General features: G+C 40.4%; 1 protein-coding gene across 1 annotated transcript in view; it reads left to right on the forward strand.

The window, feature by feature from the left end:
- Window positions 1–26,327, forward strand: part of DENND1A (DENN/MADD domain containing 1A) — a 311,879-nt gene that overhangs the window by 22,035 nt on the left and 263,517 nt on the right. Inside the window, exons 2-3 of the mRNA XM_006892585.1 lie at window positions 276–376; window positions 23,662–23,707. Coding sequence (XP_006892647.1) covers window positions 306–376; window positions 23,662–23,707 — 117 coding nt within the window. The 5' untranslated portion in view covers window positions 276–305. The remainder of the gene's footprint in view (window positions 1–275; window positions 377–23,661; window positions 23,708–26,327) is intronic.

Consider the following 26,327-nt stretch of genomic DNA (forward strand, 5'->3'; position numbering starts at 1 on the left):
CTTTAGATGACAGTAACTCATTATTTTATGCATTTTCCTTTTCTTAACTATAATTATCCATATGTTTTATAATTGAAAAAGAAATTGTTTTGTAAAATAAATGTGTTGTTAAATTTGGATTAGAGTGGTCAGGTTAATTGATAATTTGCTGGTTGTCATCTTCTCATTTTAAACATGTTGATGTGTTTGCATTTAATCATATTGTTTAAATCAAATGACACCATTCCCTCTCTTGGACTTTTTGGCTCTGAATCTGTGCTTTGCTTCCGCCACAGCTGACAGCCTGCATCCACGGGTCCGCCGCCATGCTCTACCCCATGTACTGGCAGCACGTGTACATCCCCGTCCTGCCGCCACATCTACTGGACTACTGCTGGTAAGACTGCTACTCCCCCTGCTCTTCCTCCATGAGCCACCCACCAGTGTTAGGTCTGTAACTTGTTCATGCAGTAAGTGACTATATTAAAAACACCTACTTCAAAACAACATTTGGATTTTAGATCGCTCAGTTACATGAACCTCTTATTTCCAAACAGCTTTCCTATGTGTCTTCATGGCATTCCTAACAGTTCACAAGAGCAGGTGATGCTTTTCGCATTTCTTAGTTTGGGGAAAACCGGAGCACCAAGAGGTTATGTGATTTTTACACCCCTGCACCACACACCCTTAAGACAAATGGAGAGGTAGTGACAAGAACAACTGAGATCCCCGAGGTCTTCAGACTCTCCATGTCCTGACATGTTCAGAAGACTTGCCCTCAGCTGTGGTTTGGGAGCACAAGCCAGACTTCAGAAGCCTAGGAAGTTTTTTATTAGAATTTCACTATTAAGTGAAATGTGTTTTAGAGTTAGCTCTTTACCCTCCTTGAACAAGTCATTTGGCTTCAGACTTTGTTCCCTTAACTGTAAAATAAAGTTTTTCAATACATAATCATGTAAAGATGGAATGAGAGAACAGATGTGAAGGATGCCAGGTAGGAAAGCTGGTTTGTTGTAAGTTACTCCGTAAATATTTCTGCAGAAGTGTCATCATCATCACTACCTTTGGTAGATTATAATAATAATATAATATATATAATAGTAGAATATAATAATTTGGATCTTTTTTCATTATGAATTTTATTCCCTCCATGTGGTGTGATTTTTGGTCTCCAAATATTTCAAATGAACAGTATTTGGTTAGGAAGTACTGTACGGATGTCAAAAAGGTTTCTACCTGCCTACTAGGTACAGAGAGCTTTGGAGCTTCAGAACCATTTGATTCATGGTAACACTGTCACTAAGAACAGAAGATTCAAGACATTTCCTGTTGGTTCAGTGATAGACTCCAAGCCAGCCAGCTTTTTGCTATGATCTCCAGCCCACTCTCAAATGATCTTCATCTCACTGAAAAGATCCATACAAACATTGTGGTAACAGAAAGCCTCATCTCAAGAAACCGTGGGCGTAATAGCTTGAGGGCCTCAGTTTAAAACCCTTGGTCCTCCCTAATGCATAGCACAAATTGAATTGGCTCTTCCCTTCCTCCTGCATCTTAAAAGGTTAAAGGACAATGTGTTTCTGACCATGTGAAGTTGGTAATCTTGGTCTATTTAAAATTTCCTCTTGACTCAGCATATAGCTGAGCTCCACATTTTGTTCACTATGTTTCTTTCTATCTTCATTTATTTTTTTAAATTCTCTTTAATCCTATAGTGACAGCAGTACTGCTTGCTGATTTAGGTTTAGTTTTTTCATCTAGAAGTGTTGCTGTGTACCATCGAGTCAAAACCAACGCATAGCTGACCATCTAGCAGGTTTTCAGAGGCAGTAAATTACACAGGAAGAGATTGCCCATCTTTCTCCTGCAGAGCAGCTGGTGAATTTGAAGCTTTGAACCTGGTGGATACAAACTTTGCATTGGCAGTGCTCCTCGCCATTAAGCCACCGGAGCTCCCTTTCTGGAGTAGGGAGGAGATATTACCATTCTTACAGATTCAAAAGGATAAAAATATACACTCTATAAATTAATTCACAGATCTTTTTTTTATGTTTAAGTACTTGGGCTTCCAGGGAGTAAATGTGAAGAAATACTCCCCAACATCAAGTTTTCTAACATCTTGCCTTTGACTAGGGGTTGTATGGAATGTTGAGCCCGCTCTAAATTGAAACTAGGTCCAGAGTGAAGATTGTCTGGCTGCTCTCCCCACTGGTATGGGCTGGTACAACTTCCACTCTGTCATTCGCATCGTAGGGCAGCACTGAGGAGCCTCCTTCACTGCCCTGCCTCTGTTGTCCACCTGTCTGCCTCCTCAGTGTGCTTAGAGGTCCACATTGCTTCACACTTCATTTCCTGCCATCCACAGTGATTCTAAAATCCACACCATTGGTCTCCCTTTTCTCCTATTGTGTTTACAGTTGCTGTAGTTGGTATCTGTGTTGTTGTTGATTGCCTTCCGAGTTGAGCATGACTCATAGCGACCCTATGAACAAAAGGCCTGAAGCCTTTCTGTAACTGTTGACGTTTTGGAAGCAGGAGTGGTATCTAAAGAGATGTCATTTCCCTCCGTTACACCACACAGGAGCACAAACAGGATGGGCTGAAGGAGGACATCCACCCCCTATTTACCCTAAACCCTTACATCCTCCTATACACTCTGGCTCTCCTTTCCCACCATGCGCCATACTTACAGAGGGACTTTACCCTCTGTTTTGGTGAGAAGTGAAAAACTGTCTGGTCTGTCTTTATTCCTATTTTCTTCCTTGTCCCCAACAAGTGTTACATGATATTTGTCCCCTCTTCCCTCCTCTGAATCTGGAAGGACAATCTGACCAAAGTCATTGATTCCACCTTGACATGGGTTCTGTCTCCTAAGAATGCTCTGGAACTCATCTCAGACCTCTCACCCTCTGGCATCAATACATTCTCCCCTTCCACCACCCTCCTCTTTTTCCTACAAAGGAAGGGAGTACTCCACTCCATTCCTCTAACTTTACCTCTTCTTAACTTTGCTGTTTTCTTTGAGCATCTGAATCAACTACCTTCCCTTTTTTATTACTGTTTCTCTCAAAGAAAGGGGCCCTATCCATGTTTGCTGTTGTTTTAATGAAAGATTTGAGGGAGGAGGGGCCAAAGGAGGTAAGTGGAATGAAAGGGTAAAAGAAAGAACAAAAAACACAGCCAAGGAAGGTATAAGGAACAAAATGGTGAAAAGGGATAGAGAGAAAAGGAGAATGTAGAGAAAGGAATATATGTCCACCATAATATATACAGAGAGTGACATCCAGCCCCTAAGGGCATATCAAGCCGATGGAAGTGGGCTGAGAACCCAAAGATACGGTGTTCAAATCCACAAACTACTCTGGGGGAGAAAAATGGCCAATTTTCTCTCATACAGATTGAGAGTTAGAAACTTGACAGAGTAACATTATGAGTTAGGATCCACTCAAGAGCAGTGGAGTTAGGAACAAACACCACACACAAGAAATACAGGATGTTCATGGGTGCATACACCCTAAACAAATATGACCTCCAATTCACAAACATATAAAGCTCCCCCTACTCACAGCCACAAAGACACAAGTCCCTTTCCTATAGTCTCAGGCCTCAGAGAGTCCCCCAAAAAGAGAAAATGCTATCTCCCTGCACACCGCATCCCAGACATGTGCTTTAGAGGAACACGCAGACTTCTCTCTTGAAGAGACTCACCTGTGTGTCCTGGTGTCATATGCTTCAGACTGGAATCTCACAGGGCAGCATGTGCAGGAATTGGTAGAACCAAGATAGTACAGATTGTCTCTCTGCCTCCCACGTCATACAACTTTAAATGTCTATTGTTTAGAAAGTTTGGTTTGCTTAACTGTTAAAACTAGCAGCTAGCAACTCATTCACAGAACTGTAAAAATGAAAATGCTGCCTAAGTAATATCATTGCTAACAATAGTTGCCATTCTTGGACATCTCTCTTATAGCTTAATCTCGTGTAATTCTTTCAGCAATTCTGTAAATCAAGGATTATCCACATTTACAGATTAGGAAACTAAAGCCTAAGAGGATTGATGGCTTGTACTGTACTGCATGGTTCTATTTTTGTGAAAACAAAAAGTGTGAGGGTGTGTGTGCGCGCATGTGTGCTACAAAAATTGGGGGAGGAAAGGTGTATAGAGAGAGGAGGAAAATATTACAAAGTGTTAAAAGTCATTTGTAAGGAAGAGGTGGCAGAGAGATTCTGGGTATTTTTCTTTTCCCTGTTTTCTAAAAGTTCTGCAATGAAAATGTATTCTTTTTATAATTGAAAAAAAAATTTTTAAGTCAGTTGTTTTTTGGGGGTTTTTTTCCCAGCTGTCATCCTAGCTTACAGCTCTCCTTTCCTTTTGGTTTTTTTTGTTGTTGTTGTTTGGTTGGTTGGTAGGTGGGTGGTTGGTTGGTTGGATTTTTTAAGTGTGATTTCAGCAAAAGTTTACTGAAAAGTTAGATTTTCATTTAATCATTGTTGCATAACTCCCCCCCCCCCAAATTCACTTTACTATGCACCTGTTATTCTGGACTGTTGTCATATAAATAATGCCTAATCATATATTCCTTTTAAGCAGTTTTTTCCTTCATCTGCTCCAATGCAGTGTTCGTTTAGCCCCTCTTCTCTTACTTTCCCCCTAACCTCCATGTCAGTCCTAATAGTGGTGTTATACAATATTTGTCCTATTGTGACTGGGATATTTCACTCAGCATAGGACATTATACTGAGTGAAATATCACCTTTCTTTTTGATTATAGAATTGATCTTTTCTTCTTTTTGGTAGAAATTGTTCCAAGATCCTTTTTTCCAGTCTGTATCCCTCTGCCTGACCAAGGACAGTGATGCTCTTAGGCCTCACTCAGAAAAGAAATCTTGGGAAAGAAAGCTGCTTAACCCTTGTTCTTGTTGTTGCTGGTTTCTCCTGAGTTGATCCCAACTCATAGCAACCCCATGAAGCAAAGTAAAATTGCTTCATAAGGTTTTCTAGGCTGTAATCTTTAGAGAAGCAAGTTGGCAGGTCTTTCTTCTGCTAGGTTCTCCACTAGGTACATTCATACTGCCAGCCTCTCGGCAGCTGAGTGCTTAGCCGTTACACTGCTAGGCCTTCTTTCCTAACCCTTGTCACCCCAAATTCCATTACAAAATGCAAAGTTTGCCCCTTCCCATGTCCGAGCGGGCTTTTAGATGAGGTACCATTTTGGAAGTGCCTGTGTGTATCAGAGCAGTCTCTCTTCTGGTTTTTTGTGTTCATGAACTTTTAAACATTTAACTAAAGGACGATTATAGGCTAAATGAAACTAATGTCTTTAAAATGTGAGGATGGTAACATAAAAGACCCCAAGAGGAAAACATGTCCTGCAATGAAGACTTGATGTGATCACCTTCAGCCTGCAACCATAGCTTTGGTCAGAAACTGCAAATGTCATGAAATTTGAGTCAATGCTAATAACTTTATTATACTGTGCTCAGTGACTACACCACATTTGCGTTTAATCCTTGGTAGTAAGAGCCAGCAGGGATAACTAGCATTTTAAGTGCAAGGAGCCTGAAACATGTAAATTTGAAGGAGGTTTGTTCCTCTGTAGATGATTTAAATGTTAAGTACATCCCCATGCAGGGGATACACGAAATGGAATCTGAAAACTATTATCTCCTGTAGAAATGAACTCTCAATTTACTCACTGCACAGGAAGGGCAGATTCTAGTCATTTTCACTGCCAGCAGGTGCCCTTTCTATGCATAATAGACTTCGCAAGTGTAATTAACACATGAGGACCACTGCTGCCAGTTTTCCTTCAGGTGCATGCTGCTAGGAGTTTTCAGGACAACAGTGTAGTCCATAAGAGCTTTTTACATTGCACTTGATGAGGTGTTCATCAACTTCTGGACAAAGACATGGTAAATGGGCTGAGCCCAGAAGCTGCTGTTGATGTCACAAGCCATAGTCTTTGGTCCCAGAGACTCCAAGAAAACTGTAGGGCAGTCTTCAGCTGGGTAAAGAGACCAATGGAGCCAAACTCTGGGATGCAGTGAATAAATTGAAAGTATGATGGTGAAAAAAACTCTGCAATTAGGTGGAAGACACTAATTGCACATTTGCAAACACAACCACCAATTATCTGAGTTAACTTTAATTAAGGCTATAATCACCAATTTTAATTATTTGCATGAATCTGTTTAATACAAATGGCCTATCCTACATATTTCCCAAATTAATTTTTTGTTGTCCTTTCTTGTTTGTAGAGAAGTGGAAAATGCTGAGGGTTTGGGTTCAGTTCTCAATTTCATCTTTGACTACTAAAAATTCATTTTACTTCTCTGATTGCTAGCTGCTGCTTCTGTGAAATTTGTAGAGTGACTACAGGAATTAGCTATACTAGCCATGAAGTAGCACATAAGAGCCATTCTGTAAGTGGTGACTGCTCTTATCATTGTGATTATAAACATGGAATGTGAGTTTTGGTTTCTGGAAGATTTAACTCACATCAAACTCTATTCTGGCTTCTGCTGCCTTATGAGCTCATGGGAAAAGTTTATAATTTATCTTCTTTTTTTTTTACCCTTCAGATTGTTTTTATTTTGATTTTTTTTTAAACTTGAGTTATTGCGTGGTTGTTTTCATTTGCAGCTGTGGCATAAGAATGAAAAGAAAAGAAACAAAAGCAGATGGCAGAGAAAACGAAAGGAGTAAGACATTTCCAGCCCTTATGAATATTTAAAAACATGTGCTGCTGGTTTCTTTCTACTTTAGATCTGTACCATTTCCTTGACTTTGAAAGTGAAAACAAGAATGTTCCCTACCTTAGCTGGTGGCAGCCCTGACCTTGGCTAGTGCTAAAAAGTCTTCGTATTTTTAGTTCAAAAGAATTAACTTGGTAATAAAGATCAGTTTTCACCTACATAATAATAATCATTATCTATTGAGTACCATGTTTACATGTCAAACTCTTTGCAAATATTATTGCAAACCTTCATAATCAAGCTACAAATAATATTAGTTTCATTGTATAAGTTAGGAAATTGAAGCTCAAAGATGTTTGGTGACTTAACCACTCTCAGATAGCTATGAAATTATAGACCTTCACTTGAAACCCAAGGGCATCAGATTTATTTTTTTTCCACTCATATCCATTGTGTTTCAGACATTCTTTAATTTACTTTGTGTTTCACAGAATCAGTCCCATACACTGCATTTTATAAAACCAGTCACCATTGATCTGTGCCCACTATTACCCCATCTGGGTCTTTAATTCTTTCACTCCCTCCCTCTGCCCACCAAACTCTGTGACCTTGTGATTTTTCCCCGCTCACCACCCTCAGCCTTCCTACCTCTTCCCCTTTCCCCTTTGGACGAAAGCAGAGAATACCAGAGGAATGTCTATCTGTGTTTTATTGACTATGTAAAGGCGTTTGACTGTGTGGATCATAACAAACTGTGGCTGACTCTGAGAAGAATAGGAATTCCGAACACTTGATCATTCTCATGCAAAACCTATACTTGGACCAGGAGTCAGTCATCAGAACAAAACAAGGGAACACTGCATGGTTCAAAATTGGGAAGGGTGTATGCCAGGGATGCATCCTATCTCCATATCTTTTCAACCTATATGCAGAACAGATTATGCGGGAGGCTGGGCTCTATGAGGAGAAATGTGGAGTCAAGATTGGTGGACAATCTATCAACAATCTGCGTTATGCAGATGACACGAACCTGCTTGCTGAAACTGAGGAGGACCTGAAGCACTTGCTGCAGAGGGTCAAGGACTGCAGCCTCCAATATGGATTGAAGCTCAATATCAAGAAGACAAAGATTCTCACCGCTGGACCAATTAATAGTATCAGAATGGATTGTGAAGAGAGATTTAGATTGTTCACAGCTTTAGTTTTCTTGGCTCCACAGTCAACAGTCTTGGCACGAGTAGCCAGGAAATTAAAAGGCGCATTACCATGGGAAAGTCTGCTGTTAGGGACCTCTCCAAAGTACTGAAGAGCAACGGTGTCTCTGGAGACTAAGGTGCGTTTGATACAGGCCATGGTCTTCACAATCACTTGTTATGCATCAGAGAGTTGGACAATGACCAAGGAGGATAGAAGGAGAATTGATGCCTTTGAGCTATGGTGCTGGAGAAGAGTATTGAGAGTACCATGGACTGCTAGGAAAACAAACAGATTCATCCTGGAAGGGGTTAAACCAGGTGGCTCCTTGGAGACAAGGATTCTGAGGCTCCGTCTAACATACTTTGGACATGTTGTGAGGAGAGACCAGTCCTTGGAGAAGGACATCATGCTTGGGAGGGTGGAGGGACAGCTCGGGAGGGGAAGGCCTTTTATGAGGTGAATTGATTCAGTGACGGGGATAATCGGGATGGGAGTGTCAGAGACAGTGCGATTGGCACAGGACAGAGCAGAGTTTAGGGCTGTTGTACATAGGGTTGCTTTGAGTCACAAGCGACTCGACAGCATATAACAACAACAACATTAGTTATCTTTTTTTTTTTGCAGTTGTAAATATTTTTTCCCATTTTTATTTTTTTAAATTAATTTTAATGAACGTTTACAGATATTTTGGATTTCCATACATTCACTGTTGCATTTTTCTCCCTGCCCACTCCTCCCCCCACACCCTAGTTCACTCTTCTCTTTGAAAAGTGAAAGTAAAATTATTTCATTGGTATAGAACACCCCACCACCACCACCACAGCCCAGAGTACACTCCACTATGCAACCTTCATTCTGGACTCTTGTCATAACCATAATACCCCATCATATATCCCTTTCAAACTGTTCTCTCTCTCATTGGATAAATTATTTTTCTTTCTATTTTTACAGTAATGGTCTTATGCAGTATTTGTCTTTAGGAGACCAAATTAGTTCACTCAGTATAATGGTCTCTAGCCCGTCCCATGCTGTATAGTATTTTTCAAAATTATTGCTCCTGAGTGCTGCATAATATTCCATTGTGTGAATGTACTGCAGTTTCTCAATCCATTAATTTGTTGATAAGCATTTTAGCTGTTTCCATTTCTTGTGATTGTGAATAACACTGCCATGAACATCATTGTACAAATCTCCATTTGTATCTCAGTTCTATTTTTCTCAGAATATATTCCTAGCAGTGGAATAGCTGGGTCATATGAAATTTGTCAAATGGGTCATATGTCCAGCTTTTTGAGGAAATACCAAACTGCCTTCCAAACCATAAAGACCATAAGAGACAAAATGTGACCAAAGGTAGAAGGCCTAGCCTATGGTATAAATAGACTGGCACATACAGCTGGAAATACACACCAGGAAAGGTTTATATCAATAAACGGGACCTTCTAAAGATTAATACTCTGTGTGCATTAAAACCTTTTTTCAGTAGAATGAAAAGGAAACCATCTGACCATGTGAAAACATTTGGCAAAGATATCTCAGACAAACAAGGGTCTCATAATGAAAGTTTATGGAATCTTACAGGGCCTTCACAGGAAAAAGGCCAATAACCCAATTACAAAATGGGCAAAAGACATGGAAAGACTTTTCACAGAGGAAGATGTTTGGATGGCCAACAGACACATGAAGAAATGCTTAAAATCATTGGCAATAAGAAAGATGTTAATCAGAACCATAGTGAGATACCATCACAACCCAGTAGCAATGGCAAAATTTAACAAGACAGCACACAATAAGTGTTAGAGAGGATGTGGAGAGATTAAAATTTTCATACATTGTTGGAGGCCATCTGATTTTAAAGCTTTCCTTACTAATATCCTCTAAAGTGTTAGAAAGTATGTTTATTTATCACCAAGATTTTGTAGGAAAAAGACACCTTGTACATGATTCTTGGTGACTTCCTAACTGTATACTCACTTATTAATACAACAAATAGTTACTAATCAATTTTTTATGTCCCAGGCACTCACTGTACATTATTAATAAAAATTTCCAGAACAACGCATATGATATTTTTCATGTAAATCCTTTTTTGCCTCCATTCTATCCTTAGAAGTAGTCCTGTATAAGGATTACAGAAAAATTGCCAAGTTGAATTGTTTATTTGTATTATTCTAGGCACTTCTTAAGGGAGCTTTGGTGGCCTCCTGGGTAAGGAGTTAGACTGCTAACCCAAAGTTGGTGCCCCTCTTGTGGTTCAAATCCACCAGATGCTCTACAGGAGAAAGATAGGCAGTCTCCTGCCATGTGATTTACAGCCTCTGCAAACACACTGCAGGGTCCACTATGAGTTGGTTCTGACTCAACAGCAATGAATTGAATTGAATTGAATTGAGGCACTTGTTAACACAGACTTGGGATTATGTTTTTTGAAAAAAAATATATGGAAAGCATGACAGACAAAAAAGAAAGCATATCAAGGCATCATCTCCTTTCTCAGAAATGCCAAAGCAGGTCAGGAGTAAGTTAGTAGTACCTACTGCATGATGTCTTTGAGAGCATGGTTGAACCTAAACATTAAGTAGGATGTGTATAATTAAAGTATGGATTTTGCATTTGATTTTGTAAACTAATGGTAACCCCTGGAACTTCAGGTGATTTTAGAAGCCTTTCTTCCTCTCAGAGTCATAGTCAGGTTCTCTGTGAGAAATAGTTCCAGGCTCCATGTCTGTTAGATGTAGAGTTCTAAATCAACTCCCATCTACTATAACATATATACCATCTCAGACTTTTAACAGAAGTCTGAAATAGATCTGAGTGTAGATCCACAGGCCATGTGATTATGGGTAATAGGCATTAGCCTATCTGACCTGATTCGTCACAACTGCATTAGTAATTATTATTACTGTATCTTTTTAGCAATAACATTTTGTAGAGAGAATAAATTGATACTAAATTAAGGAAGGTTATTCATATTCTTGGTGTTAGGATTAAAAACCAGTGTAAATATGGAATGGTGGAAACAGATATACCTGGCTCTGATCCTGGCTTCCCACTTAGTAGCTTTCAGGTTTTTTAAGCTTTCTGAGGCTACTTTCTAGTCTGTCAAATATGAGTAATTACTATTGACACAAAGTAGATGCTTGATAAATCATAGGATAAACACAAACCCAATGCTGTCGAGTATTTTCTTTCTATGTTGAACCCTTCATTGGGGTTTCAAGACTCTAAATCCCTCTTTCTCATGCTGAGAACGCGTTAAATTCAAACCACCAACCTCAAAGTGGTGGTGGTGTTTATGTGCCGTCGGGTTGCCTACAACTCATAGTGACCCTATGTACAACAGTTTGAGGCCACCAGCTGCTTCTGCGCGAGAAGGATGGGAAGTCTCCTCCCATACGATTAACTGCCTCTGACTCTACAATACATAACAACAACATACAAACTTATGAATAGTTTTGATTAGGTGATAGGTTTAATTCCATCAAGTAAGCAAAAGCTATGTGTAATTACCATTATTACTTTGTATTCTTCTCAACGTATCATTACATTGAAAAGATTGAGAGTCCTAGAACACTTAACTGTGATCTTGAGAAACCTGTACATAGACCAAGAAGCTATTGTCCGTACAGAGCAATATGATACTTTATGGTTTAAAAGGATGAAAGGTGTGCACTAGGGTCCTTTCCTTTCTCCATACCTATTTCGGCTGGATGCTGAGCAAATAATTGCAGAAGCTGGACTCTAAAGAAGAATGTGGCATCAGGATTAGAGGAAGACTCAACAACCTACTTTTGCAGATGACACAGCTTGGCTTGCAGAATGTAAAGAAAACTTAAAGCACTTCCTAAAGATCAGAGACTACTGTCTTGAATATACATTATTACATCTCAACATCAAGCAAACAAAATCCTCACCACTTGACCAATAGGCTTACCATGATAGGTGGAGAAAAGATTGAAGTTGTCAACAACTTTCTTTTGCTTGGTTCCATAGTCCAGCACCCATTGTAGCAGCAACCTAGAAATCAGAAGACATGTTTCTTGCTTCATATGTATGTGAAAGAGAAGACTGAAGAGTAATTGTTGCCTTTGAAGTACAGTGCTGGCAAGGACTGTTGAATATCCCATGGATTGCCAAAAGAACAAATATACTTGTAGAAAGTGCAACCAGAGTGCTCCTTAAAGGCAAGGATGGTGAAATATAGTCTCACATTTATATTTTCAGGAGAGGCTAGCCTGGGAAAAGTAAAAAAAAAAAAAAATTCGTAAAAGAGAGGAAAACTTGCAATGAGGTAGATTGGCTTGCCATAGCAACTGCAAATCTGACAATGGTACAGCATAGGGCAGGATATTAACCTGTTGTTCATAGGGTCACTCTGAGATGTAATCATATGGACAGCATCTAACACAACAATAAGTATTTATGAGTAGAGCTCTGGTGGGTACAGAGTTGTGCTGCCAACTTAAAAGCAGGTGGTTTGAATCCACCAGCTGCTTCATGGGAGAAAGATGGGCAGTCTCCTCCTATGCAGTTTACAGCCCCCTGCTGAGTCTGTTTAGACTCCACAACAGTGAGTCTGATACTATGCCCTGCCTCACTCGGTGTTGGAAGATAGAAACTGATAAATGGTTCTGATCTAAGGAAATACCACTTCATGAAAGCATTCATATGTTTAGACAAGAGAGGGAAAACAGCGTTAGAACCTGCAAGGGAGCAAGATAGTTCTGATATTCAGGTAGTACCACTACATAAGAGCTCATCAGGAGGAAAGGAAAGGGTAAGAAGCCGGGTTTCTGTTTCAGAAAGAGGAGATTGGGACCTTCTTAGGTATTGGACAATCTGTAATTGGGAGGGGGGGCGGGGAGGTAGAATTACCAGTTTCTAGGTAAATCCCCAGCTTAGATTTAGCAGAATTTGGCCGAGGCTTCAGCAGAAAAACTGAGTGAGGGGAAAAAGGACTTAGAAGCCCAAGTCCTGGGTCCAACCCATGTCTTTGATCCTACTGAGTATGTGACTCTGGAAAAGTATTGCAAATCTCTCTGAATATTATTGTTCCTCATCTGCAAAGTCATTGTCAAAAATACACCTATTTAAAGAACGTTGCATTAAGTGAGTAACAAAAGTGAATATATAGCAAAAATTAAACATCTCTGGAGATGATTAGCATCATATCCTTGGCCTAGTGACTCAGGTGGTGCCCCAAACAGTACAAATGGAAGGAGTTCAGGGACCCCGCCTTGACTGTGTACTCCCACAATGATGTGAAAGACATGTAGGATAGAGAAGACAAAGCATTCTTTTGAGAAAATGTCCCTTCCCTTGTTGGTGGATATTGGTGATTGGCTCATCTCTTACCCTTTGTGACACTCTTCTGAGTGCAGCTTACCCGCCCTCATGATCGTCTACCTCCTCGCCTGCTGTTTCTGCGTCTGAGCCCCCTGCATCTGCCTTCTCGGTCCCCATTCTGCTTTATGACTATTAAAGGCCAGCAGCCTGCATTCTATGCTCCAGTTTCTGGCTAGCTACATTCATGGAACATTCCTGGCTCTGATTGCTGCTTAACTGACCAAGTCATAGCCTAGTGTTCCAATTCAAGTGACACATACCATATGTAATTTCTCACTTTTTCTTGACCTGAAGCCTGGTTTGAACCTAACATTTAGAAAACTCGTTTTATTGGTCTCTGCAGTCATCACGTTCTAGTTACAGTCATGAGAACCATAAGCCACCAGTGGGGAAAGAACCACAAACCATGTAGTATAATAATCAAAGAAAGCTTCTTCAATGGAGCAAGTTATCTCACAGCAGTTGATAGAAATTGTCTCTGTGTCTCAGTTGCTGACATTAGAGAAGTTATATGAAACAGAAGCACAGCGTTGGTTCTGAGTAATCTCTCAACAAATGTGGGTTTACCTTCCCCTTAAACATGTGGAAGAGTGAGAAGCCAGGCCTGGAGGGTAACCCAGTGTTGTGCATGTAGGCAGGTAAGATATCTTGGTCTTAGAAAAACCAAAAAAAGACAAATTTTTTTTTCCTCTCTTATTAGTTTAACTTCATTTTATTTATTTGATACCTTTTTCTGTATTTTCCTTTATTGCTCTGTAAATATGTTTTCCTGTTCTCACCTTTATGCTTTTGTTCCTTACTGGTTCGTGTATTTCTACAAGGGTCTCATGGACTCTTGGTGGCTCACGACTTGGGACAGCTGACTAGCTGCAGTGCTTGTCGTTGAATTGTCTGTGGCAGCAGAGAGCCCTGCCTCCTGACCTTTCCTCTGTGATTAACGTCTCCTGCTGCAGCAGTCTTAGCCGTGGAGCCTTTCCTGATGTTTTCTAAGTCTGTCTCCTTCCGGTAGACTGAGGAGGCACAAAAGGGCAGGCTGCGCCACTCTTTGATGTTGACCTCTGTAGGTTTCTTCCAGGCGTTATCTTTGTAACCAGTGTGTTCATTCTAGTTGGCTCCAATGGCTTGGAGCTCTAGAAGGCATCTCCCTTCTCGAACTTCACACTCTGCAGGTTACCCCAGGAAGCCCATAGGGCCAAACTCAGAAGGGCATTGTCCTCTGTCTCTCTTTGACTGATCAGCTGCAGTGATATACACGTGTCTTCCATTAGTATGCATCTCCACTGCTGAACACCGACTTTACACTGAGCTCAAATCCACTGTTGTGAGGCCATGAGCTCTGGCTGCTGAAGCTGCAACTGGAAACTCAAAGGTCTCTGCCTTCACTCCTAATTTGCAGTTGCTCATGATCTCTTCATGGATCCTCATCCTCTGTTATTGCTCGTAAATCTGGGAGGGCTGGATTAGAAAGAAGGCAAGAAATTAAATACCTTTCTCCCTGAGAAAAACTTGCCTAACATGACCATCTCACCAGCTCTACTTTTCAAGCCGTATTTTCTGCCTCTTACCAGCTGTGACCTTTATCAAGCCACTTAACCTCTTTGAGTCATAGATCCTTCTGTAAATTACAGAGATCAGCCTTTCAGGATTGCTGCAAAGATGAAATGAAGTAATCTTAGTTCTGCCCCACTGCTCCCTGTTAGTCTCCTTGAGACAGTGTGCACATATACAAGAAATTACTTACTGAATAGATTTTGCTTTTGATTGTAAGCCCTACACAAACAATTAACCAGAGGCTTTTGTTTCTTGGCCTTCACTATTTGTAGCCCAACACTGTGCCTAATACATAGTAATATTTGTCAGTTGGCCTACCAGCATATGTAAGTCACAGGACATGTGGAAAATACACCAAAAAGTAGTAATTGTTTGAGGTTTTTTTTATTTTGTTTTCCCCAAGTTGGCTTTTCTTCATGGCCCTTGCATGATGTATTTCTTTTTATCTTCTTGTTGTTGTTATGTGCCATCAAGTCACTAGTGACCCTGTGTGTCATAGCTCTGAACCCTGCTCTACCTGAGCCAATCGTACTGTCTCTGACACACGTACTCCCATTACCCTGGTCACTGAGTCAGTCCATCCGATTGAAGGTCTTCCTCTCTTACACTGTCCCTCCACCCTCCAAGGCATGATGCCCCTCTCCAAGGACTGGTCCATCCTTGCAACATGTCCAAAATATGTCAGACGAAGCTTCAGAATCCTTGCCTCCAAGGAGCAGCCTGGTTTCCCTCTCTTCAGGACAAACCTGTTTGTTCTCCTAGCAGTCCATGGTATATTCAATACTCTTCTCCAGCACTACAGCTCGAAGACATCAATTCTTCTATCATGTTGTTGTTGTTGTTAAGTGTTGTAGAGTCATAGACAACTCATAGCGACCCTATGAATGAAAGACCTGAACACTTGTATAACTTTCATCATTTTCTCCAGGTTCATAGGGTTTTCAGAGAAAAGCTATTTTGGAAGTGGATGGCACTCCTGTTTCCAAGCTTGTTTTAATCGGGGAGCTCCACCAAATTCTGTCCACCATGGGTAACCATTATTGCATTTGACACATCAGTGTCACAGTGATACTGTTTCCCTTTTTGGGTTGGCAGCCAGATTTGTGGATCTCCCTATAAGTGTGCAGACCCTCATAACATACGTTTGAAGTGCTGTCCTCATCTCAGCAACTGTGTTTTTCCTTTGACCATAGTTCTTTTCCCACTATTGTTGCTACATTGATTGTATTCACATAAACTGTCTTAAATTCTGCTTAGAATAAAAAGGAGCACTGATTAATCCCAGATAATAAGGTAAGCATAGTTTTTGTCTGGTTATGAAATACCCTCTTTTAAATATCCTACTTTTAAAATTTTTTTATTTTTTTAAATTTTTTTTTTAATTTTTTTATTATTTTTGTGTGAGTGTACCGTCAAATCAGATCTGACTGGTACAGGAGGAGATTGTCCCTCCTTCCCCGGCAGAGCATCTGGTGGATTCGAACTGTGCGCCTCTGAGATTGTAGTTGCAGCTACTTGCCACTAGGCCACCAGAGCTCCCCTACTACTTTTAAAATCATAACTTTCAAATCACTAATCCTTACATGTGGCATAATGGTTAAGAGAAGTTTGTATTCAGCTAATAGTACAAGACTCAGAAGTAGAAGGATTTGAACTGAAATCACTAATTTTAACCTTTCCTTGAGTCCTTTTGTTCCTCTGTAATGTGAATGACATCAGTTGGACCTTAAAGATGAAATGAGATGACTAGACCGTTCTGCACCACCCTTTGTATTTGCCGTGCACTCACAAAATGCCACCTTTTCTGTGTTTCTTTCTAACTCTGCACCTGTCACCCTGATGGGCTCTGAAAAACAGGCCTCTCTTCATCTGTGATTTCACATTTCAAATAACCATACAAACTAGTAGATGTTTCATGCCAAGTAGGGAACCCAGACAAGAAAGGGGAGCTGCTGGCAACCAATAGGATGATCTAAGAAGTGCTACTTGCAAACAGCTCAGGCTCAAAAGGACCTTAGGAAGCAAAACTAAGGCCCATAGAGCCACTTACTCAGCACCCAGAGGCAGGTTTGGGGCAAGAGGCTTCAGTGATGACAAGGGAGGAGATAGGACAGACTGTAGGCAGTTATGAGATTTGGCATCTGCCTGCCAGCCTGCCTTCAAGGAGCAAGTTCGAGAAGACCTTACCTTCTCCCAGTCTTCCTTCTGCCAGCTGTGTAAATGCCTGTCTCCTCACACCCAGTAAGCTTGGTTTGTGTCAGTAGAATGCACTTGGGCTCTAGTCTCAGCTCTTCTACTTGTGACCTTGGGTGAGTCAGTTAGCTTCCCTAAACTTGATTTCCTCATCCATAAAATGGTGGTGGTGTAGTATGGATATGTTATAAAATGATGTGATACTATCCGACTCATACTGTTGCCATGAGGGTCCAGTGAGAACATGCTTGTGACGCTCTCAGCATAGTACTGGCTGTGGCAAGTGTGCAGTAAAGGTGGCTGCCCTGAACAGCTCCGCAGGCAGCACCAGCCGTTACGTGTTAGCCTGGAGACTGTCTCTCTGGCCCTGTCAGTACAAGAAGATGTATTCCCCAGTCTTTGCTCATGTTCTCTCCCCTACTCTTTTGTCTTAGGGCAGAATTGTTTATGCTTTGTTTCTTCTCTCGTACACCGACACACACACACACACACACACACACACACACACACACACACACACACACGTCAAATGAATAGGAAGTTTTTCTTCCCTTTGAAAATAGTCAATTGAGGAGAGACCTGTGGGATCCTCTCTGCCAGTCAGGGTATTTGGCTAAGAAGATGTTATGCCTCTTGAGAAGGAAAGGGTTATTGTAATATAGAAATTGTAATGCTAACTGTGCATTTACAGAGAAAAACGATAGACTTTCCAAATCCCTAGACAACCCTAAGCTGTGTTTCTTCCTGATATCACAGAGGAGTTGCTCACCTGTGGGGAGGTGTCTGCCTTCTGCTCCCAGCCCTTCCTTCCCCCTTTGTCTTGGGAAGAGATATATTATGTATTTTAGCAGCCAGTGTTCCTTTACTTCACCTGACTCTTTTCCAATTAGTAGCCACTCACCTCAGGGAAGCATAATTAAGAGGATTCTTGTTATCTGGGGGAAAGGAATTAAACAAATTGTGAAAGTGCAGTAATAATGAATGGGGACTGCAGGACCATTAATAAGTCTGCAGTATCCGTATTCGTGGCTGATCATCTCTAGGAATGAGCTCACCCTGCCGGACTTACCTGTAACAGAGGTGTTCTACACCACATTCCTAAAGTTTATAAAAGAATGGGGTGACTAACGCCCTTGGTATACCAACACCGGTTTCATTTGTACTAAGTACTGGGTTCACATTGTGTGATACAGTAACAGAGCGTAGACTTTCATCCCGAATCCTGAATGTGATTTGTGGCTTCACTGCTTTCTGTATCACCTTGGACAACTTGCTTCATCTTTCTGAGCCTATTCCATAACCTAAAAATGTGGATGAAAGCCTCACCTTACAAAATTGCCTTGAAAATTGTTTATGTAAACAGCATTTGAAATTGCCTGGTCCCATGGCTAGCTAATAGTAGCTCAATAAATACTAGTTCATTTCCCCCTTAAGAAAGTTCAAACTAAAAATACTTTTTCAGATAAGGATCAATAAATATACTGTCTATCTTGACACCAATAACAACCCCTTTTGTTTACAGAGGAGAAGAAAGAAAATAATAAATTGGGCCAGTAGTGCAGTAATTCCCCAGGACCAAAAACCTAATAGGTGGGTTCTGCTCTGCCCTTCTGAGAAGCACAGTGGCATCCCTGCTATCTCTTTTCACATGGCAGTTGTGATATATATTGTCACACAGTTGTGACATGACCTACCTCTGCATGAACTTGGTCACAGTGTTAACATTACCACCACTTAAATTATTTTTTATTTTGTTTTTCTTCATGTTGTACTTAATTGTCATTAATAGTATCTTCAGAATTACACTGAGTTAAATTTTAATTATAAAGTCCTTGGGAATGCAAAGGGTAGGGAAGGGGAATAAAGCAGAAAAGCAGAGTGTATGTTTGCAGCCAGGAAAGGAAAAGATGAATTGCATTGGGCAAGTCTGCTGTCCGAGACCTCTCCAAAGTACTGAAGAGCAACGATGTCAGTCTGGAGACTAAGGTGCATCTTATTCAGGCCAGAGTCTTTACAGTTACTTGCTATGCATCAGAAAGCTCGACATTGACTAGGGATGATAGAAGGAGAATTAATGCCTTTGAGTTATGATGTTGAAGAAGAGTATTGAATATACCATGGACTGCTAGGAGAACAAACAGGTTTGTCCTAGAGAGAGTGAGACCTTGGAGGCAAGGATTCTGAAGCTTCCTTTGTCTGACAATATTCTGAACATATTGCAAGGAGGGACCAGTCCCTGGAAAGGGTAATCATGCTTGGGAGGGTGGAGGGACAGCGCAGGAGAGAAAGACCCTTGATGAGATGGATTGATTCAGTGAATGGGGTAATGGGGGGGTGGTGTGTCAGAGACAATAATGTCGGCACAAGATAGAGCAGGGTTTAGGGCTTTTGTACATAGGGTCGCTAAGAGTCACAGGCGACTCGATGGCATATAACAACAACAATATTTGTTATTCATGAAACAGATATTTACATTCATATTTTCTTGGAAAATAATGGAAAAAATCTTTCTATTGATGATAACATGTAGTGGGTGCAGTTACTTTTGTTTTATCACTGAGATGTTCTGTAAAGAAACATAGACACTGATGTCAGTGAGTCAGAAAATTATTCAAATGAAGCACACTCTTAATGGGAAGAAGTTTAATGAATACCTTAACCAATGTAATTTTGTATATTCTATTTTTTGTATGACCAAGAAGGTAACAGTTTTTAAAAACTTAACCAAAGTCAAGAGCTGTTTCAGGAAACATAAAATTATAAGTGGCCAGAAAGCAATGGTTCATCATTTATCGGTAGTGTTTGCATTTCTGGCTGGAGCCTAAAGAATAAAGACACCTTCCCAAAGAGAGTGATAAGCATCCCTGCTGAGCTCTAGTGCCTTACTGCCATGTAATTGCACTGCCAACCCAAAGGTATGTGGTACAAATCCACCAACTGTTCTACGGGAAAAAGATGAGCAATCTCCTCCCGTGTGATTTACTGCCTCTGTTGGTTCTGACTCAACAGTACACAATAAGAACAACAACTGAACTCAGTGGACAGACAGGTGATAAAAGTGTGTGCTTGGGAATCAGAAACCCATGTTCAGAGATGTGGCGGGTCAAGAACCTTACCTTCATAGCTGGATATCAACCATCCTAACAAAATATCCTTCTTTGGAACTAGAGCTGGAACAAGAAATCCTTCTCCAGGCAATAGATGAGTCCAGTTGTATCAGTCATGCAAGGACCAGAAGAGAACAAGATGTCAGTACTTCCTCGATCTCTTCTAGATACTGCTCCTTGGTTAGGCCACCTCATGGATTAACTGATCCAACATCCTGAAAGATTTCCACTGAGGCAGGTACTGCTCTGTTGGGAAACATTTTGTCAGTTTAAATTAAAAGGTACAAAAAAAGTTCCTGCCCTTTGACACAGTCATTCATACACATGAAATTGTACAGTTTAATTATAATGTTACATTTAGTAGAAAATTGGATGTAACTTACTGTATAACTCTAAAAATATGGTTCAGTAAGTAATGATACACCCATATTTGTTGAAATATTATGCACTCTTAAAAATACTAGTTAAAAAACTGTAGAACAATATGAAAAAGCTAAGGTAATCAGTGAGAAACAATAAAATGTATTCAGTAAGCATATATAATACCTGTTTTTGTTAGGTCTATTGAGTCAGCTCTGACTCATAGTAAACCTACAAACAATAGGCCAAAATCTTGCCCTACCCTGTACCATCCTCAAAATCCCCACCTTATATATAATTTCAAACATAAGAAAGTGTTATTGGCATGTCAAAAGGGAATAAAGAGTAGTTGTGTTAAGATTATAATCACAGAAGGTGCTTTTCGTTTTCAAAAGATTGTTCTTTATAATAAAAAAGGCAAACAAAAGCAGATTTTCAAAGAAAACAAGTCAGTAGTTGCAGTAACTGTTAAGGTATATTGAGAATAGAAATTGTTTTCAGAGTATACCTGAAACTATCCATTATACACTTGCAACATTGAGATGTTAAAGAGAATCTGAGTTTCTTTTACTTCTCTCTCCCTCCCTCACCACTTAGAATTTGTAATTAGTTTATTTGCGGGGGGGGGCGGGGAACAACCATGCAGTAGATTCAGCAAAGTATTTGAGACTTTTAAAGCAAATGATGACAATGTAAAAGGTATTTGTCCAAACTTGCATTCATACAAAACATCGAGCTGCTATGGTTTCTGAATAAATGTATTTTAAATATTTTCTAAATACAGAGCTGTTTTAGCCCTAACAATGCTTGGCTAAGAAATGGCATTTCTATGATAAACCATAATTACTCTTTGGAAAATTATTGGGTTTAAAAAATTGCCAACCTAAATGTGCCTGAGAAATGGATCCCCCTTTGTTTCATCTTGCCTCTGCAGTCCGTTCCGTACAGCCCCTTCTCCCCCCTTCTCTTTCAGGGTTTCATTGATTTTATTGCAGGACAAAAGTACATGACATTAAAACCTACATATTTCAAATTCTGGAAGATCTTTCTTTTTCAAATATGAACCTGTGGTTAAGTACTATAAAGGGCTTCTGCTGTCAGTATTTATTTCCACCTACCCCTACCCCTGTATCTGATTTTTTGTTAATGTTGACTCATTTTAGATGTTAATTTCAGGTCTAAAATTCTAATGCAAACTCTGGCCCACTGGTCAGTTGCATGATCAAATGAAGGAGCCAGAAAAGTTGGTGGGATTTGGTTTTTAATATGGATTTGAGTTTTTGCTCTTTTCTGTGTTAGGCTGCGCTTCTGGACATATTTATAAGTGGCTACTTTTTCTGGAATTTTGCACTCTCTGCTTCCTTTCATTACATTAGGCAAGGTTCCACTAGATGAGACATTTGCAGTCTTAAGACTTCCTGCCAGGGTTCAGACTTTGTATTTTTGACATTGAAGCTGTCGTGTTCCTGAAGCTACTTAATTAGAAACACATTCATTTCAGTGTATACTAGAAAAAGCTTGGACAGCAGAGCCAGGCACACTGGGAAGTTTGAGCATTTGTGTAGCTGGCAGCTAAACTAATGGTTTACAGTTTAAGGGGGAAAAATACCGTAGGGCATATCCTTGCCTGTAGATGCAAAGAGAAGCTGAATGTGCACAGCAGATACCTTTTATAAAAAAACGGATGAAGAAGAAGAAAGGACAACTCCACTTACATCGCACTTATGTGTATAGTTCTTTCTGTGGCTATTATCAAATACAAGTCTTCTAGAAGAATAGTTCCCAAACTGTGCTACTAATATTCGAGTCTGTTTTACCAACTTCCAAGATATATCACTGCTGAGATCTGTAGTAAGGAGGACATTCTATATTCTAGGGAAGGATTTTCTTTTGAGGAATTTCATTTGTTGAATGGTAATGAGGGAATCGAATCTTTTCTTCTTTTTAAATGTTTGAGCAACTTTAAAATGTAAATCTGATGCTTGAAAACCCTCATTTTGTTCATTTTCAACAGGAAGCAAACCTTTCCTGCCTTGTTTCTTAGCACTCTTTGTTTCTCGAGTGCATTCCCCACCAGAGCTATTGAAGTTGGTCCACCTCCACTCCCCACATGGCCCCAGAGGAAGGATACCTAGTCCCTGCAGTCTGAGTACCTTTCTGGTATACTGTTCTCTGAGCTGTATCACATACTGACTGTATCACATGTGAGAGACATATGGAGAAATTGCAGATCACTCCTTCCTTCCTACTCCCCCCACCCCACATGCACAGGTTGCATGGGAGGTAAGGTTAGGTATTGTAAAAATGCTCTCAAGAATTCAGCATGGCACTGGAGAAGGAACATGTATCTGGAGACAAATCTTAGGTTTACCACTTACTTAATTTGGTATCGTTATTGTTGATGTGGTGTAACATTAAGTCGGAACCAACCCAGAGCTGACCCTCCACCAGCTTTCCAGAAGTAATAAAACACAGGAGGAGATTGCCCATCTTTGTCCTAGAGAATAGATTCAAACTATGTGCCTTCGAGTTCCGGTGCAGTTTCTTACCACTGGGCCACCAGAGCTCCTCTCTTGGTATTAGAAAAATTATTTAAGTTTTGTAGACTGGTTTTTCTCCATCATAAAGTAGGGATACAACTATCTACCTTGTCATCAAGTGGATTAGAGAGGATGCATTTGAAATTCTTCATGCAAAGTCTAACACATTTATTGCTGGTAGGTAATGCTGTAAATGACAATTGAAGAAGGTCTATTTAAATTTCCCAGGTTTAACAAAACTTCAGAATAGGACTCTCAGTTCCCACTCAAGTGTGTAGAACCTATTGCCTAGAAAACCATTGCTCTCAGCCTTTTCTATTGAACCAAGAGCTGTACTAGTCTCCTGCTGGGTATTTTCATTCTGATGGCGACCCTCCAGTTAGATTCCAGCATCCCATTTTAAAGAGATAGCAGCCAAAGCTCTGTATGTGCATTGCTGGAGAGGCCAGTACTGAGCATGATGCTCTTCCCGCCATCCCATGCTGTTTCTGATGCTGGCCACATTATGAGATTCTTCTGTCATTTCTAGACTTGGGAACAAAATGTCATATTAGGATTTTTGCTGTGAAAGGAAATGTAACTGTGCATACGTTTACTAAAGCAGTTTTTCTCCAAATAGTGAACCACTTATAATTTTCTGTCAGAAGCAAACAGACATTAAAGCAGCTGTGTGTCTCTGTTTCTCTTCGCAGTGCTCCCATGCCCTACCTCATAGGAATCCATTTAAGTTTAATGGAGGTAAGTTGGCTTCTTTCCTCCCCATTTCTCTCTTTGTGGGATTTTATTTTGTTACATGACGGTGAGAAAGGCCCAGTATGAGAGAGACAGCTCTTACATGGGAGCATGGTGGGGGGACACAACCAGCCTCGTGGCCGTTCCCCTGCCAGGTGCACAGAGCTCACCATTCAACATGAACCTTTTCTGCAGGACTCTTTCAGTGATTTTCCTCTTTGCTTGAGGATTGTCATTTTTCTTGGGTTAAGGAATAAGGGTACTGGAGATTCTTCAAGAGTTTGAATGAGATAAGGAAAAAGATTCGATTTGTGTGTAAAATGATCTTTATTTTAAATCCCAGTTAAATACTACTTTCATAATTGTAGAAAATATGATATGCAAAAGCATATAGAAGTTTAAAGAGGAAAGTGACACTATCCATACTACATATGGCTGTTATAGAGTCAACCACTGTTGGCATTTTTCTCTTCTTCCTGAACTTTGTTCTATAAATGTACGGTTTTGAATGACTGTGCATTAATGATAAGTGTAATATATATAATTTTGTATTTTATATGTATATATACTACTTTTTTATGTCTTTATTTTATATAATATATGACACAGAGGTTTCTACATGTTTTTGTCCATTCTCATTACTTTATCATTTTCTACCTGACTTCCCAATTTTTTGGATATACCACAGCTTAACCATTTTCCTGTTGTTGGGCATTTGCAATTTCTTGGTATTGTAAGTAGCATTGCAGTGAACATCTTTATGCATAAAGCTTTATCTGCATTTTGTTTACTTCCTCAGCACAGAACCCATGAAGTAGAAGTGCTTGGTCAAAACTATGAATCCAATGCCAGATTGCTTTCTGTGTGACTGTTCCAATTAGATTGCAGTTCTTTTAAAGGACTAATCTGTGATTTTGTAAGTGCCATTAGTTTATAGCAAGTTAGACATGAACCCTAAGCCTTCACTCCTCAGGAGAGCGCTTAAATTTGTCGTAGAGCAGAGTGAGGAGGGGGAGGGATAGCTTGCCTGTTTTATAGAGGAGAGAAGCTCTCGCAGGGAAAAATCTAAAACCATGCCTGTCTGTGATGATGATGCTTTGCATGTCTTAAAGGAAGTGCTACTTCGCTTCTTCTGTTCCCTTCATTTCACGTCGACGAGGACCACCTGCTTCTTCACTATCTGTTGCACACTGTGCTATTGTGCTTACGAAAATGAAACAAGTTGGTTATCGAAAAACCTGTTTGTTTGACATTGAGAATCTTGATCAAAATAGACCACAGAAATCTGCTCAAATTTCTAATTTGACAGGACGGCCATGTGGCTCCTACATTCTGTTAACAGTTCCTCCCTGTCATCACCCAGCCCCAAGCACATACAGTACACAGTTTATGGACTATCTTGGATGATGCATTTAGATCAGATTGAAGCGATTTCTTCAGTGTTTTACCTTTGTTTGTCAAGTTTGAGGTTGCATTCAAAGCTACTATGTGAAAAATTAAAAGTGACGAAGTGCTGATTATTACCGTTTCCTCTCTCCCGCCTCTCCTTTTAACCTCGGGACTGCTCCGGTAAAGACTTCTTCTGGCCCTTTTCCGACTCTTTGTTCCTTCTGTGTTCTCCAAGTTCTCAGTCTTGGCTTTCTTTTCTTCTCTGCATGCCCTCTGGTCATCTTGTTTAAGGCTTTTGCTTCCACTACCAACTCAATGTCATGCCTCTCGGCTATGATTCTAACACTAGACTGCCTCTGTGAACTTAAGGTTCAAATTTTCAGGTGTAGGTTCAAATTTTCAAGTGTTAGTTGAATTTCACTTCAATGTGCCACAGCTGTCTCTAACTCGGTCTTTCTTAAGCAATGTGTTTCTTTCTCTCTCAATCTTTCTATCTGTATTCTCACCCTACCACCTTTTCTAGTTTTCCTGGTTCCTGTAAATGGCATCACTGCCGACAAAGGCACCAAAGTAGAACATGCTGAGCATGGCCGAGCATTTCCCCTCTTCATTCTTTCTCTCAGAAGTAGTCACCAGGTCTCTGAAATGTGTCTCATCATGTTCCTTCCTCACTGCCTTCATTGACACTTTTTTTAGCTCTCTCAGACTCTTAAAGAGCTTATTCATCCCTTTGATTAGCAAAACAAGAGCTTCATATGTTCCAGCTAAGTTCAGGAAGGATGCACACAGTTATGGAATCCAGTCTGCAGTCATTTCGCAGGCCTCCTTCCTACCTTCCTACTTCTGGTTTGCTGCCCCTGTGCACGATCCCCGAGTGATGCACGGCTGTGTTTGCCCTGTCACTGGCCCTTCCCAGCCTGTGCTCTCTTTTTTCCTCCGCACCTGCACGTTCCCCCAGCTCTGCACAGATGAGCCCTCCTCCTCTCTTTCCTAAGAAGTCTCTTTTTTGTATGTGTTCTTTCACATATTCCACTTCTTGCTCTGGGTGATAAGTATTTGCCTATCCCTCTCCATCATCCTTGGGCACATGTAAACACTGTATTTTCATTCACTGTGGTACCCTCGGCATCTAGCAGTGTGCCAATGGATTCTGAAAAGAGTTGGTAAGTATTTGGAATGCATTTAAGGGTGGTGGTTGTATTGTTGGTGTTGTGGTTGGTGGTGTTGAGTACCATAG

Source organism: Elephantulus edwardii, unplaced genomic scaffold (assembly GCF_000299155.1).
Source record: "Elephantulus edwardii isolate Elephantulus edwardi_28Jun2011 unplaced genomic scaffold, EleEdw1.0 scaffold00116, whole genome shotgun sequence".
In the NCBI taxonomy this organism is placed as follows: domain Eukaryota; kingdom Metazoa; phylum Chordata; class Mammalia; order Macroscelidea; family Macroscelididae; genus Elephantulus; species Elephantulus edwardii.